Below are 17,479 nucleotides of genomic sequence, written 5' to 3' on the forward strand. Positions count from 1 at the left end.
TTGTGGTATTTATGGTTTTCCCAGTAGTGATGTATGGAAGTGAGAGCTGGACCGTAAAGAAGGCTGATTGCCGAAGAATTGATGCTTTTGAATTCTGGTGCTGGAGAAGACTCTTGAGAGTCCCATGGGCTGCAAGAAGATCAAACCTCTCCATTCTGAAGGAAATCAGCCCTGAGTGCTCACTGGAAGGACAGATCCTGAAGCTGAGGCTCCAATATTTTGGCCACCTCATGAGAAGAGAAGACTCCCTGGAAAAGACCCTGATGTTGGGAAAGATGGAGGGCACAAGGAGAAGCGGACGACAGAGGACGAGATGGTGGAACAGTGTTCTCGAAGCTACCAGCCTGTGTTTGACCAAACTGCGGAAGGCAGTGGAAGACAGGAGTGCCTGGCGTGCTCTGGTCCCTGGGGTCATGAAGAGTCAGACATGACTGAACAACAACAATGCATTGTGATTTGCTGTTACTTTTATTTGTTGTTGTTTAGTCGTTTAGTCGTGTCCGACTCTTCGTGACCCTACGAAAAATGGGGGGGAAATAAGGATGATATGTTTCTGGATAATATGTTTTGTTTTAATTTTGAATAAAAAGTTATTAAAAATAAGAATATTAAAAATAACAATCCCTAGGGGGCTGGGAACGTCGAACGTTTTGGCTCCTGAACGCCGCAAACCCGGAAGTGAGTAGTGTTCCGGTTTGTGAACGTTCTTTGGAACCCAGCCGTCCAACGCGGCTTCTGCGGCTTAGTTTCCGAACGTTTTGGAAGTCGAACTTATTTGTTTGCATGGGCATTTCAAGGGTTTTGGTCTTGACTGCTCAACCTGCTCTGGGTGAGGATCGTCCGTAGCTGCCTTCATTTAACCATGCTTTGCCTGATATTTTTAATTGCTGCTGTATTCCCTGCCCCTCCAAGGTGACTCCGCTCATTGGCTCCCCCCCTGAACCTAGTGGCCCCCTAAAGACTTCTGGGTCAGGCTGGCCTGGACTTTTTGCAGGGTGACACTCAAGCCTTGACCTCCGGGCTCCCACCCACACGCAGCAGTATCGAAACATCAGCGTGGCTCCCTGCGCCACAGAAGGGACCTTGCCACGCGCCCCAGCCACTCTCCCAGGCCCCATATTCGGAGGAGAAAAGGCCCCAAACCTACGTTCTCTGCTGCCGGTACCCCGAGAGATCGAGGATGGATTTCCGAGGGAAAGCCCTGAAGAGTTTTTGCACCTGCTGTTTCCATGACAACAACCTTTTCTTCTGCGTCTCTGTGAACGCCTGCCCAAAAGAAAGAGGGGTGGGGAGAGGAGAGGAGGCAACATCAGAAATAATAATAATATTAATCACAGGATGCACCCGAGTTGTTAATAAAAGACATCTTAGCAAATACAGTGGTACCTCTGGATGCGAACGGCATCCGTTCTGGAGCCCTGTTTGCATCCTGAGTAGAACGTAACATGCAATTGCGTGTCTGCGGCTCGTGTTTCGCTGCTTCTGCGCATGACGTTATTTTGAGCGTCTGTGCATGTGCGAGCAGCAAAACCCGGAAGTAACGCGCTCCATTACTTCTGGGTCGCCGTGGAGCGTAACCTGAAAACGCTCAAACTGAAGCATATTTAAACCGAGGTATGACTGTACTGAGGGACACTGGTGGTGCTGTGGGTTAAACCACAGAGCCTAGGACTTGCCGATCAGAAAGTCGGCGGTTCAAATCTCCGCGACGGGGTGAGCTCCTGTTGCTCGGTCCCTGCTCCTGCCAACCTAGCAGTTCGAAAGCACGTCAAAGTGCAAGTAGATAAATAGATACCGCTCCGTTGGGAAGGTAAACGGCATTTCTGTGCGCTGCTCTGGTTTGCCAGAAGCGACTTAGTCATGCTAGCCACATCACCCGGAAGCTGTACGCCGGCTCCCTCGGCCAATAAAGCGAGATGAGCGCCGCAACCCCAGAGTCGTCCGCAGCTGGATTTAATGGTCAGGGGTCCCTTTACCTTTACCTTATGACTGTACTGAATTCTAAAATGGGAGAACCTTTCCCTGGGACCTGTTGGGGAAGGGCCGGTAATAAAAAATATATAGTAATGAAAGGGGATCTTTACGATTTTAATGCCTAATAGGCTTGATGCAACTGGTTGCCCTTTGGAGAAAGACGGTTTGAGCCCCGGGCGGTTTGCTGCATGTGAGTTGTTTGGAGGGGACAACACAGAGCAAGGTTTTTGAACACTATCCACTCTGAGTGTCTCCACCTCCATCATTCTGCCCGGACACTGCGGTCCAGCGCCGAGGGTCTTCTGGCGGTTCCCTCGCTACGAGAAGCAAAGCTACAGGGAACCAGGCAGAGGGCCTTCTCAGTAGTGGCACCCGCCCTGTGGGACGCCCTCCCACCAGATGTCAAAGAGAACAACAACTACCAGACTTTTAGAAGACATCAAGGCAGCCCTGTTTAGGGAAGCTTTTAATGTTGAATAGACCATTGTTTTTTAATATTCTGTTGGAAGCCGCCCAGAGTGTCTGGGGAAACTCAGCCAGATCGGCGGGGTATAAATAATAAATTATAATTATAATTATTATTAATAATACCTATGTACCTACGGGACTGCCTCTCCTACTATGCCCTGCGGAGGACCTTAAGGTGCACAAATGACAACATTTTGGAGGTCCCAGGTCGCAAGGTGGTTAGATTGATTGCAACTAGGGCCAGGGCCTTTTCAGTATTGGCCCCGATTTGGTGGAACGCTCTGTCACAAGAGACTAGGGCCCTGCGGGACTTGACATCTTTCCGCAGGGCCTGCAAGACAGAGCTGTTCTGCCTGGCCTTTGGTTTGGACTCAGTCTGACCCTTATGTTTTCCCTCCCCTTATGGTTTTGATCTATGGGTTACTTTTAAAATAAGGCTGCATTTTAAACTGCATTTTAACCTGTATTTTAAACTGTGTCCCCCCCCCTATTATGTTTTTACTGTAATTTTACTGGTGTTAGCCGCCCTGAGCCCGGCTCTGGCCAGGGAGGGCGGGGTATAAATATTATTATTATTATTATTATTATTATTATTATTATTATTATTATTATTATATTATGATATTGTAGCCCTGGCGACACTCTCTTGGGGGATGTTGGGTGGAAGTAGCCTTCCCAGAGATCCTGAACTGCTCCTTTACCATGCAACTGGCTAGGCAGCAGCAGTCTTCCCTGCTCCACTTGCGGAGAAGAACGTAAATTTCATGGCGAGTGGTAAAACTCGTCAACGTCCAATGGTCTTCCAATGGAAACATGTGGGATTGACATGGGACGACAGTGCCCAGTTCAGTGGGGAAATCCGACGAGGGGCTCCAACCACATCCATTTGAACGTGGGAAGAATAATCTCCACAATCAGGAACCGTGTGAAATCTGTATTCGTTTGTTTAGAGTATTTGTACCTGCCCCCCTTCGGTCGGAAAGGCTTACCGTATTTTTCGCCCTATAGGACGCACCGTCCCATAAGGCGCACCTAGTTTTTTTGGGGGGAAATAAAGGGGAAAAAATTATTCCCCCCCCCCAGGCGCAGGGCTGCGGCGGGGGAGGCCCGAGCTTCCCCCGACCCCAGCCCCCAAACAGGCAGCTCTCTGCAAGCAGTGGGAGCCCAGTGCTGGCTCCCGCTGCTTGCGGAGAGGTCCGCGAAGCCTGGGCGCGCTGATCTCAGCGTGCGCAAGCTTCGGCTTGCAGGCAACTCTCCGCAAGCAACGGGAGCGCTCCCGCTGCTTGCGGAGAGGTCCGCGAAGCCTGAAGAGCGAGAGGGGTCGTTGCGCACCGACCCCTCTTGCTCTCCAGGCTTCAGCGAAAGCCTGCATTCGCCCCATAGGATGCACACACATTTCCCCCTCATTTTTGGAGGGGGAAAAGTGCGTCCTATAGGGCGAAAAATACGGCACATGAAATCAAAAAAGAAGGCATTCCCTACACACGGGCTTACATTCTAACGAAGAAACGAACAAATGAATAAAAATACAACACTAAGGGCCAAGGACAGAAGAGATAAATAAAACACAGACACCATTTTCTAGGTCCTGATTCCTATACAGTGGTGCCTTGGTTCTCAAACGCCTTGGCTCTCAAACATTGAAACGTTCTGGTTTTCAAACGTTTTTCGGAAGCCGAACGCCCGATGCGGCTGTTGGCTATTGTTTCCGGAGCACCTGCACCAATCAGAAGCTGCGCCTTGGTTTTCGAACATTTCGAAAGTCAAACGGACTTCTGGAACGGATTAAATTAGGCGCTTTGGTTTTTGCTATTTATTTTGCGTTTTTGCTTTTGAGGCTTTTTCGGTTCATTTGTTTTTGTCACTGTGTGGAACCCAGTTCTGCTACCGATTGACTGATTGTACGACTTCAGAAATGGATAAAAGCCCCCCATCCAAACAATGACTATCATCAGTGCAGGTAAGAAAATGGTTTGATTTTAATTTTTAACAACTACAATACTGTCTTATTTATTTTATAGTACAGTACATTGATCATCGCTTTCATTTTATGGATCAATGGTCTTGTCAGATAGCAAAATTTGTGTCAAATTGTTGTTTTAGGGACTGTTTTTAAAAGTCTGGAACGGATGAATCTGTTTTGCATTCCTTTCTATGGGAAAACGCGCCTTGGTTTTGGAACGGACTTCTGGAACGGATTAAGTTTGAGAAGCAAGGTACCACTGTACTGGACAGCCACTCAAAGGAGTAAACTTCTAGGGGCCGACGTCCCTTCAGTCTCCCCCCCTCTAAAATATTTGAGGGGCAGGGTGCTCCTCAAAGTTGATGCACACTGTCATTCAAATGGTGGGCGTGCATCAAGCCATGTGATTGATTACAGTGGTACCTCTGGATGCGAACAGGATCCGTTACGGAGCCCCGTTCGCATCCTGAAGCAAACGTAAGATGCGACTGTGCGTCTGTGCAGGTCGTGTTTTGCCGCTTCCGTGCATGCGCGTGACGTCATTTTGAGCGTCTGCGCATGCGCGAGTGGCGAAACCCAGAAGTAACGCGCTCCGTTACTTCTGGGTTGCCATGGAGTGCAACCTGAAAATACTCATCCCGAAGCTACTTCAACCCAAGGTATGACTTTATACCCCCCCCCCATTTTAATCTAGTTGGCAACCATGTGACTGACTTCTGCTCATGGCTGTTGTCAGGGACTCAGGAGCAGGAGCTCTGGGGAGAGAGGAAATGGAGAGCGAAGGGGAAGAATCCGAGGGCAGCGTAGGGGAGTATGACAGTGGCCTGAGAGATTCCATGAGCTTCTCCAGCGAATCAGAAGATTCCCAGAAGGGGGCGCCTATGGTCAGGGCAAGGGGGGTCCCAGGGGGGACGCACCAGAAACAAGGAGACAGAGGGGAACCCCAAAGCAGCAGTGGCGGATTGGGACCAGTTTCCCCACCAGAGCGTAGTGGGGGGGAAGAGTCACATGTGTCAGGGCCAGCGTCTCCTCCAGCGGGGAGAGAGAGTGAGTCAGGGCTGACCACGCCTCCAACGGAGGGGAGGTCAGTTGCAGCTAGCCCCCCCAGAGGGGGAAGCAGTGACAGCAGCAGCAGTGAAACGGTCAGGAGAAAAGTTACCGGCTGGGCGCGCGCGCCAAGTTCAAATGTACAGGCGCGGGGAACAGCAGGAGACCCGGATGGGGAACCAGCTCCTAAAGCCCGCCGGAGGGAGGGGGAAGGCTCAGGGGACTCAGCGTCAGAAGAGTCTAGAAAGGGCGAGACCCCAACGGCCAGGCGGAACCAGAGGCGGAAGAAACTGAGGAAGAGGTGGAGTAAGGCTAGAATCTTAAATTGGTGTCAGGGGGGAGGAGACTCAGACGGAGCATCAGCGGTCTAACAGTTGAGACGTAGAGCTGCGCGCTGCGGCTCTGGAAGTGAAACTGAACTTCAATAAAGACTTTTGTACTTAACCAAGAAGCAGCGTTGGTCCTTTGTGAGCTGGGACCTTGGGCAGCCCTGACAGCTGTCAACTTACAGATTTGAAAATAAGGGACCAGCAGCCTCGAAAATAAGGGATCAGCAGCCAAAATAAGGGATCAACATTTACTTTGATAAAATACATGTTTTGCTGTGTGCAAATGGCTTTAGATACCTATTAGGTCCATATATTACCATACAACATATATTCAACACAAAAAAAGCAACAATTTGTTGTTGACAAAGGACAGCTGGACATAGAAAGGGCCCCATTACCTTCAGTAGCTTATTTAAGGGACATCATCAATAAGGGACAGCAGTGGGACATGGCGCTGGGATAAGGGACTGTCCCACCAAATAAGGGACGCTTGACAGCTATGCTCCTGCTCCTGCCATGAACACCATGAGGCCCCTGGAAGATTCCCCGTATGACAGCAGAATCCCCTCAGGAAGAAAACGATTCCCCACCTCTGCAATACCAGGCGTCCTGTCCTACAATTCCCAGCAGCCCCTGGGAGTTGTAGTCCAAGATGCCTGAGCTGGTATTCAGCTGAATACCAGTTTCCCCCGCGTCTCTAGAAAAGAACGAAAGCTAAGCAGAGACCCACTCACCTCGTGAATTAGGCATTTGTCGATCAGCTGGAGATAGGAGCTGATATTCTCCTCATCCGGCCTGGAGACAAGGAGCTGGGTGCATACTGCAAAGCGATAAATATATATATATATATATTAATAATAATTATAATAAAAACAAATTATTTATACCCTGCCCTTCCTGGTTCAGAAAACCGGGCTCAGGGCGGCCAACAACAAATTTAAAACACTTAATTGATGCAACAACAAAAAACAGCATAAAATACAGTATAAAATGTGAATAACAATAAATTCAGAACTAAAAAATCAATTTAGGGGGGAAATCCACCCAATAAACATTAGATGATCACCAGGGCTAGCTGGCTAAATTAGTCCTGTTTGGGCCAGCGAGTAGACCAGGGGAGAATTAGCTGTGGGATCCCAGAGCGGGTAATCTTCATAAAAAGGGAAGGGGGAGGGAAGGAAGGGGAATAAAAGATCAGGCTAAGTTCAAATTGAAAGCCAGGCGGAATAGCTCTGTCTTACAGGCCCTGCGGAAGGAAGTTAAATCCTGCAGGGCCCTGGTCTCATGAGACAGAGCATTCCACCAGGTCGGAGCCATCACTGAGGAGGCCCTGGCCCTGGTGGAAGGGAGAGAGAGAAGCAGAAAGAAGTCTATCCTTCGCTTGGGGAAGTTTGCACCTGCTTTAGACTTGTTTTCACGTTAAGGAAGGATTCGAACCAGCCTTGTTACAGCGACCTGTGCGGAAGAGCGAAGAGCCCTCCACGAAGAATGTTCACACACACACACACACACACACAAGCCAGATTCCATTAATGCCTTTCTCCCTTTAGCTCCTTATTTTGCTCCTCGTTACTATGGCGTCAATCTGCAATAACTCCATTTAAGTCTATTTATAAAAAGGGAGAAGCAGCTGGGGTCCTCTGCCGGAATGGACAGGTCAGATGCAGAGCCTTTGAGGAGGAAAGGCTCTCACTAGCCACAAGGGGGCACAAACGATGCAGACCACGGGCCCATTGTTATCTCTGGCAGGTGGACGTTTCCGTAGAAGAGTCCCTTTCCCAGCTCTGTGCTCCCAGGTCCCCTCTAGACAGTTTTTTTTTTAAATGAATTTTATTAGTATTTTCCACACAACAACAACAATAACAACAACAATAACAACACGAAAGATATCAAAAAATAACAATACACAACACACAAAAATCAACATTCGAAAACTAAAAAAAAACACACAACAAAAACAAAACAAAAAAACCAAATCCATATCTTACAAGTTAATATTATAAACACTAAAACAACAACAAGACATTGACTTCCACCAATCCCACAGCACCTCCCTTATCTCTCATTGTGTCTTCCTGTTTTCTTTATCCTCTCTATCCTAACATCTAGATATAAATCCCTCTTTCTTATCCTTTCACTTCACAAGGTTATTCCAGACTCAGCCAGATTTCTGCCCTCGAACCTTGACCTTTGAGGTATTCATTTAGGCACTCCCATTCTTTTTTTACTTCACTTTTTGGTTTTCGTCTTATTATATCTGTCAATTTGGCTAATTCTAAGTGTTCTGAGAGCTTATATAGCCACTCTCCCCTAGTGGGTAACTGATTCCCTTTCCAGTACTTAGCCACCAGGATTCTTGCTGCAGACGTTGCGTATAAGAAAAAATTAGTTTTGTCTAGACAGTTTGTGTTTACTGAGCAATCACCCCGATTTGCTTGCACAAAGCTTGTGCAGGGGTTAGACGCTGGCTGCGTCCAGGTGTCGGGGGTTGTTGTTAATTCTGCCGGTTATAATATTAGTGCTTCTGTTCTGATTTCTAATGCTCTTTTCAAACTGCAGCACCTGGTGCGTGGCTTTGGGGCTGATATACAGCCGTGCCACGCTAAATTTCAAAAGGCAGAAAAGAACTGGATACCTCCCCAAATCTTGTCACCTGAAAGGGCAACGCAAAACTCTCATTTCCGAGTCAATGAGGTTGCACAAATAGGATGCTTTCTGGAAACAATTAGCACAGAATTGAGCGCTAAACTTTCACACGTTTCCAGAATAATAATAATAATAATAATAATTCTGAACTCTGCCTTCAGGATGGGTAAAGGCAGGTAGAGGGATGTTCAGTTTGTCGTTTCCCTGCTTTTCAATATATAACATTAAATTGCTGTTATTATTTTATTATATTATTAAATTAATATTTAATTAAAAAACATGGTCAGAGAGAATTGAGGAGGAAGAGAAACAGCAAAGCACAGATCGAAAAAGACACATAGACACGGGCACATGGAATATGCCTGAACGTTATACACAAGACAGTTATACACTTTCTTGAAAGACGAAAGATGTATTCCCCCCTCCATTTATCTGTTTATTTCATAGGACAAGAAAATCTCTAATAAAAACTAATTTTTAAAAAGGGTCCCACATTTCAGATTGCAGTGGAAGGTGCTGTCTGCACATGAAAAGCCCTGGAGCCTAATTCTATTTTATTCTTGCCACCCATTTGTCCCCCGGACAAACGCTAACGCAAGCATAGGCAAACTCCAGCCCTCCAGATGTTTGGGACTACAGTTCCCATCATCCCTAGCTAACAGGACCAGCGGTCAGGGATGATGGGAACTGTAGTCCCAAACATCTGGAGGGCCGGAGTTTGCCTGTGCCTGAGCTAACGGATCGCTCTTTGTCCAGATTAGACTGACTGACACACAGTGATAACGACGACGACACCAACACCGAGGCACTTTTACAACACCATACGAGGCTGGAGAGCGATGAGAAAGGAATACTAACAGTTTTGTCTGCTATGGATTGTTTTCTATGCCACTTTTGGAGCCAAAGAGGCGAGCAGAACATTAATACAAAAGCGAAAGCACGATACAAGTGCAATCAATGAATGTAAAGGTAAAGGGACCCCTGATAATTAGGTCCAGTCGTGACCGACTCTGGGGTTGCAGCGCTCATCTCGCTTTATTGGCCGAGGGAGCCGGCATACAGCTTCCGGGTCATGTGGCCAGCAGGACTAAGCCGCTTCTGGCGAACCAGAGCAGCGCACGGAAATGCCGTTTCCCTTCCCGCCAGAACGGTACCTATTTATCTACTTGCACTTTGACGTGCTTTCGAACTGCTAGGTTGGCAGGAGCAGGGACCAAGCAAGGGGAGCTCACCCCGTCGCGGGGATTCGAACCGCTGACCTTCTGATCTGCAAGTCCTAGGCTCTGTGATTTAACCCACAGCGCCATCTGCGTCCCTCCAATCAATGAATGAGAGCCACGTAAAATTGCACAATGGACAAACCACATCCGTCCCACTGCTTCTGTGCAGTCACAGGGTCCCCAGCATCCCAGCCCTTACCTGGGAGCCAGGTGAGCTCCCGCCCCACCCCACCAGGGCCACCACCTGCTCCCGTCTCTCCCTTGGGAGCAAGACGTTCCCCAATCGCGGCTCCTTACCTTTGCCCATCACCTTTGTAAACTGCCCTGGGATGTCCCCTTCGGGCAAAGGAGCCCCTCCAGATTCCCCCTCGCAGCCTGGCAGGTGGTGGTGGGCTATCCCCCCTGCGGCGGAGTCCTTGCAGTCGGGCCCCTGGCCGTCAGAGCCAATCAGGGAAGCCGTGCGATGGGGCTCAGGATCCCGGCCGCGGTCGTCCGCCGTCAGGTTCCGAGAAGAGAAAGCTTTGATGGGGGTGAGGATCATTTGGTGAAGCTCCTGCAGGGGCACCCGCAGGTTGCCCCCTTCAAGGATGTCCTGCGGAAAACAACATCCCCTGGCCATTAATGCCTTGGCTTCTTAGCCTCACCTAAGCACCTGTGCTTAACCTACTGCTTTGGTTTAGCCAGACAGAATCGAAGGATTGGAAGGGACCACAAAATAAAAAACGCAGGAATCTCAACTAAAGCATCCCTGAGAGATGGCCATCTAACTGCGGCTTAAAAACCTGCAAGGAAAGAGAGTTCACCACTTCCCGTGGGAGTCTGTTCCATGGTCAAATGGCTCTTCAGAAAGTTATTCCTAAGGCTCAGTCGCAATCTCCTTTCTTGCAACTTGAAGCCATGAGTTCGAGTCCCACCCCCACCCCCCCAGAGCAGCAGAAAAGAAGCTTTCTCCATCTTCCATGTGACAGCCCTTGAGATATCTGAAGATGGCTATTCTATCTCCTCTCAGTCTCCTCTTTTCCATGCTAAACATACCCAGCTCCTTCAACCATTCCTCATAAGGCTCAGTTTCCAGACCCCTGATCAATTTGGTCGCCCTTCTCTGCACACCTTCCAGCTTGTCAAACTCTGTCCTAAATTGTGGTGTCCAGAATTGGACACAGTATTCCAGGTGTGGTCTGACCAAGGCGGAATAGAGTGGCACTATGACTTCCTATGATGGGAACAAAATTTTAAAAATTCCTTCCAGTAGCACCTTAGAGACCAACTAAGTTAGTTATTGGTATGAGCTTTTGTGTGCATGCACACTTCTTCAGATACACTGAAACAGAAGTTGCCAGATCCTTCTATATAGTGAGAGGATGGGGAGGGGTATTACTCAGAAGGGTGGTGGGAAGGGGTGATTGGCTGATAGGTGTGGTAAACCTGTTGACGACTGTTAACGGCTGCAATTGGTCTTACAGGGAAAAGCAAGAATCCAGTGTCTCTATTCAGACCAGGTCTCAATGGTTTTAAGTTTGGTAAAGGTAAAGGTAAAGGGACCCCTGACCGTGAGCAAGGGCGGCGAAGAACGCTCATCGTGATACGCCAAGGCCAGAACTCTCTGCAGTCAGGAGGCTTCAAAGGCTGTAGCATTTTGTAGCTGCTGCTTCTTATCTGGTTTCTGGATGAAAGAGAAATCGGCTTTCCCCGCAGCAAACGCACACATTCTGTGAATTAATTTCATGGCAGATTTCTCTACCAATAGCCTTGGTGTGTGCCCTAAAACTGGCTTTCTCTTTGTTCTCAAACACCGAAAACCCAGAAGTAAGTGTTCCTGTTTTCGAACAATTTTCAGAAGCCGAACGCCCGATGCGGCTGTCGGCTATTGTTTCCAGAGCTCCTGCACTAATCAGAAGCTGCGCCTTGGTTTTGGAACATTTTGGAAGTCAAACGGACTTCCGGAATGGACTAAATTTGGCGCTTTGGTTTCTCCTATTTGTTTTTAAGGCTTTTTCAGTTAATTTGTTTTTTTGACTGTGTGGAACCCAGTTCAGCTACTGCTTGATTGTGTGACTGCGGAAATGGATAAAAGCCCCCCATCCAAACAATGACTATCATCAGTGCAGGTAAGAAAGAAAAAAAGCAATTTTAATTTTTATCATCTACAATACCATCTTATTTATTTTGTAGTACAGTACATTGATTATTGCTTTCGTTTTATGGATCAATGGTCTCATTAGATAGTAAAATTCATGTCAAATTGCTGTTTTAGGGGTTGTTTTTAAAAGTCTGGAACGGATTAATCCATTTTGCAACACCTTCTATGGGAAAGCATGCCTTGGTTTTGGAACGCTTTGGTTTTGGAACGGACTTCCAGAACGGATTAAGTTTGAGAACCAAGGTACTACTGTAAAAGCAACTTGTTAACGGGCTATTCCCATCCTACTCTGAAAGTCTGCTTGCTCATGCCACTTCCAGACGACCCTGTTTCTTGCTTTTTTTCACGGGTAGTGGTTAGTTAGATGATACTGCATCAAGGGAGTGTTAACTTAAACTTTCCAGTTGATTTTCCTGTTGCTTTCCTTATCACCAAAAAGTCCTAAATTTCCCAGGTGGCATATGATTGAATCCCAGTCAAAAGAGCTACAACGCCCTTACAATTGCAGGATCGACCCAATGTTTGTTTACCTATGACTCTCATTATGTTCCTTGGAGCTTGCCCACTAGTAAATACATTTCAGGATTGCAGCCTCAGTGGAAAAACGCCAACAACTAAGCTTTGATTCATCGCCTTCTGTTTTACAGAGAACGTAGCAGCGAGACTGTGGTTGCGTTTGCGTATTCATGACAGCCAAATCAATATATCAATATTTCAGACGCAACAGGGGCAGGGAAGCAGCGGGGGGAAGAGACCATGAAACTGCTCAGAAATCACACATGAATCATGCAGGCTTTTCCTCCCTCTTCTTGGCCTTTAAGAGCTTGTATTAACTGGGAGAGGGATCTATTACGGCTTCATTATCTTCTGCAGGATTCCTAAATAAGTCGTGTACTATAAATGAGGGAAGCAGAGGCGTGAGCTAACCCAACGCAGACAGACACCCTGCCAAGCTACTGAAAAGGCCCAAACAGAGGTGGGTGGCGAGCATAGCTGTCAAGTGTCCCTTATTTGAAGGGACAGTCCCTTATTCCAGCGCCATGTCCCGCTGCTGTCCCTTATTGATGGATGTCCCTTAAATGTCCCTTAAATGATGTCCCTTAAATTTCAAAGGAAGCAGCTCCTCTCCCTCCCTCCCTGCCGGCCAGGGAGGAGGGAGGCTCCAACTGTGTTGCTTGGCTGTGTTGCTCACCCAATAAGAAGTCTAAGAACGACTGGGGGGTGGAGCTTGCATGCCTTGTGTGTGGCTAGTTAATGCAAGCTGAGGGGGGTTTTGAATGCTGGACGCCATTTTGCTGTACGTGCTGCTGCAAACTTTGCAGTGCAAAGCCAGGCCGGGGAGCCATCTTAAGTTGAGGCTGCATAGGCCTTGTGGTGCATGTGATTCAGATTCTATTCAGTTGAACCTCTGGTTACAAAGTTGGTTGGACAGTGTTCTCGAAGCTACCAGCATGAGTTTGACCAGACTGCAGGAGGACAGGAAGACTGGAGTGCCTGGAACAGGTGAGGCTGCAGGTCCCTTATTTTGGCTGCTGGTCCCTTATTTTCAAGGCTGCTGGTCCCTTATTTTCAAATCTATAAGTTGACAGCTATGGTGGTGAGCTAACTATAGACCTATCATACTCCTCAATATTATTTACTAGCAGCTTTGCGCCCGGCACTCCTAAGGAATTCTGAGAAACCAAACCATTAGTGCAGTTTTGAAACCAGTGGTTCTAATCAAAGCAGTTTTGAAAGGTTTGGTCCGCCATCTTGATTCAAAATGGCACCCAACTGTATCAAAACAGACAAAAGCCTTGATCGTGGAAAATTAGGTTATGGTATCTTAAGAGGTTGTTGATATTTCTTCCGGCAATCTTAACCTCAGATGACACAACCTTGATGGCAGAAAGTGAGGAGGAATGAAAGAACCTTTTAATGAGGGGGAAAGAGGAGAGCGCAAAATATGGTCTGAAGCTCAGCACCAAAAAAACTAAGATCATGGCCACTGGGCCCATCACCTCCTGGCAAATAGAAGGGGAAGAAATGGAGGCAGTGAGAGACTTTACTTTCTTGGGCTCCATGATCACTGCAGATGGTGACAGCAGCCACGAAATTAAAAGATGCCTGCTTCTTGGGAGAAAAGTGATGAGAAACCTAGACAGCATCTTAAAAAGCAGAGACATCACGTTGTCAACAAAGGTCCATATAGTTAAAGCTATGGTTTTCCCAGTAGTGATGTATGGAAGTGAGAGCTGGACCATAAAGAAGGCTGATCGCCAAAGAATTGATGCTTTTGAATTCTGGTGCTGGAGGAGACTCTGGAGAGTCCCATGGACTGCAAGAAGATCAAACCTATCCATTCTGAAGGAAATCAGCCCTGAGTGCTCACTGGAAGGACAGATCCTGAAGCTGAGGCTCCAATACTTTGGCCACCTCATGAGAAGAGAAGACTCCCTGGAAAAGACCCTGATATTGGGAAAGATGGAGGGCACAAGGGGACGACAGAGGACGAGATGGCTGGACAGTGTTATTGAAGCTACTAACATGAGTTTGACCAAACTGCAGGAGGCAGTGGAAGACAGGAGTGCCTGGCGTGCTCTGGTCCATGGGGTTACGAAGAGTCGGACATGACTAAACAACAACAACATCTTAAGAGGTGTCTGAATGCATAGTAAACAGGCAAGCTGAAAGCTTTACAAAATATATAACGGGATGGGATGCTTAATAAGACTTCTTAGAAAGACTTGCATTGCAATAATCTCTCCAATATTCTTTTTCATTTTCTCCTTTTTCCTTTACTCATGAGAACCATTCTCCCTTCTAGTCCTTGCTTACAGACACTGTTCTGTAGAGCATCCTTTGCTAGCCTGGTGTCCTCCACAACTTTTGGACTACAAGTCCCATCATGTGGCCTGAGGCTGCTGGGAGTCCCAAATTGGCAGAGTCCCAAATTGACAAAGCCCACAGCATCAGACCTCTTCCTTTCCCCCCCTTGCCCAACCCCTCAGTTCTCAACTCTTCATTTTCTACAGTGGTGCCTCGCAAGACGAAATTAATCCGTTCCGCGAGTCTCTTCGTCTTGCGGTTTTTTCGTCTTGCGAAGCACGGCTATTAGCGGCTTAGCGGCTATTAACGGCTTAGCGGCTTTAAGAAAAAGGAAACAAACTCGCAAGAACTCGCAAGACGTTTCGTCTTGCGAAGCAAGCCCATAGGGAAAATCGTCTTGCGAAGCGACGCAAAAACCGAAAAACCCTTTCGTCTTGCGCGTGTTTCGTTTTGCGAGGCATTCGTCTTGCGGGGCACCACTGTACTTGACTTCTGTTTGTTTTTTTTTAAATAATTTTTATTAACTAGCCAATCACATCAAATTAAATCACATCACATAAATTCCAAATTACAAAGCCAAATTTTTAAATTTTGTTGGGGGAACCCATACTTCAAGATCCAAAGGGGGATTCAGATCATCTTCTTATTACTGCGTTAATGTCCAAATCAGCACTGTACTTGACTTCTGGCCCATCTCTCCATATGTCCCCTACTTCCCTGCGGAATCAGAACATACTGTGACATCAGAGCAGCTTAGCCAATTGAAACGCAGGTGGGCGGGGAGGAAGCAAAAATGTTTCAAGGCAGCTCATACAGGAAATCACTGTCACACAGGCCAGAGAGGAGACATGTGTAGGAGCAAAAAACAAGAAGATTGAGAACCTTCATTACTAACACACTTAACTGACGTTAATGGCCGAAACCTCAACAGTTTTGAGGGATAAGCTGAGTCAACTCACCCTTTCCAGGGACTTGAGAAGGTTCTGCCTCTCTTTTAGCTTTTGGATGCTGATCACAATCTTGTGCCTTGCACCTTTGGTAACGTTCTAAAAAGAACAATGTAGATCTCTGTGTTAGTATATGCACACACATGTGGGCCACCAACTGCAAAGCAGACATGGGACTACAAGATATAATTCAGGGTGGTGCTCAGCAACAAGTAGAAGACCCCAAGAGAACTTGAAACCTTCAGTCCATTTATCAGACCAGTGGTTCCCCAAATTTTTGGGGATACCGTCCCCTCGGTTCCATAAAACTCACCCCCAGTAGCCTCCTACCCTATAAAAAAGCATTATTCAAAATATCAGTTTGCACAACCCAGTAAGGAAGATATAAAAACTCAATAAAATCTGAAACAGATTGTCTTCATAATACAATTGAAACTATTTAATTTTAATTGTACGTTTCCGAACACAATTCAAAGTGTTGGTGCTAACCTTTAAGGCCCTAAACGGCCTCGGTCCAGTATACCTGAAGGAGCGTCTCCACCCCCATCATTCAGCCCGGACGCTGAGGTCCAGCTCCAAGGGCCTTCTGGTGGTTCCCTAACTGCGGGAAGTGAGGTTACAGGGAACCAGGCAGAGGGTCTTCTCGGTAGTAGTGCCCGCCCTGTGGAACACCCTCACTTCAGATGTGAAGGGAATAAACAACTATTTGATTTTAGAAGACACCTGAAGGCGGTCCTGTTTAGGGAAGTTTTCAATGTTTGATGTTTTAGCTCATCATCACCATCATCATTATTAATAATAATATTCTGTTGGGAGCCGCCCAGAGTGGTTGGGGAAACCCAGCCAGATGGGTGGGGTATGTATGTACAGTCATACCTTGGCTTACAGACGCTTCAGGTTGCGTTTTTTGGGTTACGGACCGCCAAAACCCGGAAGTACCGGAATGGGTTACTTCCAGGTTTTGGCGGTCGCACATGCGCAGAAGCGCTAAATCGTGCTTTGCGCATGCGCAGAAGCGCCGAATCACAACCTGCGCATGCGTGCATCCGCACAGATCACGTTCGCAACCCAAGCGTCCACTGTATGTATGTAAATACATACATACATACATACATACATACATACATACAGCGGTACCTTGGTTGAAGAACAGCTTAGTTTATGAAAAACTTGGATTAAGAATGCTGTAGGTGTTTTGGTTTGTGAACTTTGCCATGGAAGCAGAACATGTTCCGCTTCCTGTTGAGTGTGTTCCATTTGTAAATTGAGTCCCCCGCTGCTATGGGAAATCACGCCTTGTTTTAAGATCGCTTTGGTTTAAGAACGGACTTCCTGAACGGATTAAGTTCGTAAACCAAGGTACCACTGTAAAACAGTTTTCATGAATTTGCTGGGTGACCTCACATACTTGTGCCTCCAGCTGACACTCGGTCAGTGACATCATGTCGTCATACGTCATCTGGGAGAAAAGGGCAGCGTACTTGTGGAGGCGGAGACTCTTCAGCCAGGCAGGAACATCTGCAAGTTGGAGACGGAGAGGAATGCACACGTTAGATCTTATGGGGTTGAACAACAGAGCACGGAAAGCTACGGTATAGAGGACTACATGTTTGAGACGTTACTTTTACTATATAAAGCCCTTAACAACTTTAATCTGGGGAAACCCAGCCAGTTGGGTGGGGCGGGGTACAAATAAATAATTATTATTCTGCGGGACTAGTTGCCTTGTAAGATTGTATGCCCTTCTCTACCACATTGATCTGTGGAACTAGCACTGCTACGAGTGCCAAATCATAATACACGTTCTGCGGTTGTACGAAACCCGTCTTTTTAGTAATCTTTGGAACTCCCTGCCTATGGACGGCACTTCACTGCACGCTTTTCGGTGTCTGATAAAAGCATTTTTGGTGTTGTTGTTCAGACAAAATTCAGACATG

The 17,479-nt window shown here is 47.2% G+C and overlaps 1 protein-coding gene and 1 long non-coding RNA gene across 2 annotated transcripts in view; both read right to left on the bottom strand.

The window, feature by feature from the left end:
* Positions 1 to 17,479, bottom strand: part of LOC310766583 — a 165,749-nt gene that overhangs the window by 22,799 nt on the left and 125,471 nt on the right. The gene's annotated exons all lie outside the window — the stretch shown is intronic.
* The window catches only part of SAMD4A (sterile alpha motif domain containing 4A), a 155,123-nt gene that overhangs the window by 22,799 nt on the left and 114,845 nt on the right, over positions 1 to 17,479 (bottom strand). Inside the window, exons 5-9 of the mRNA XM_083613985.1 lie at positions 16,951 to 17,060; positions 15,555 to 15,641; positions 9,945 to 10,239; positions 6,516 to 6,601; positions 1,148 to 1,266 (exon numbers count right to left, since the gene is read on the bottom strand). Coding sequence (XP_083470111.1) covers positions 1,148 to 1,266; positions 6,516 to 6,601; positions 9,945 to 10,239; positions 15,555 to 15,641; positions 16,951 to 17,060 — 697 coding nt within the window. The remainder of the gene's footprint in view (positions 1 to 1,147; positions 1,267 to 6,515; positions 6,602 to 9,944; positions 10,240 to 15,554; positions 15,642 to 16,950; positions 17,061 to 17,479) is intronic.

This window comes from Podarcis filfolensis (assembly GCF_964270895.1).
Source record: "Podarcis filfolensis genome assembly, chromosome: 1".
Taxonomy (NCBI): Eukaryota; Metazoa; Chordata; class Lepidosauria; order Squamata; family Lacertidae; genus Podarcis; species Podarcis filfolensis.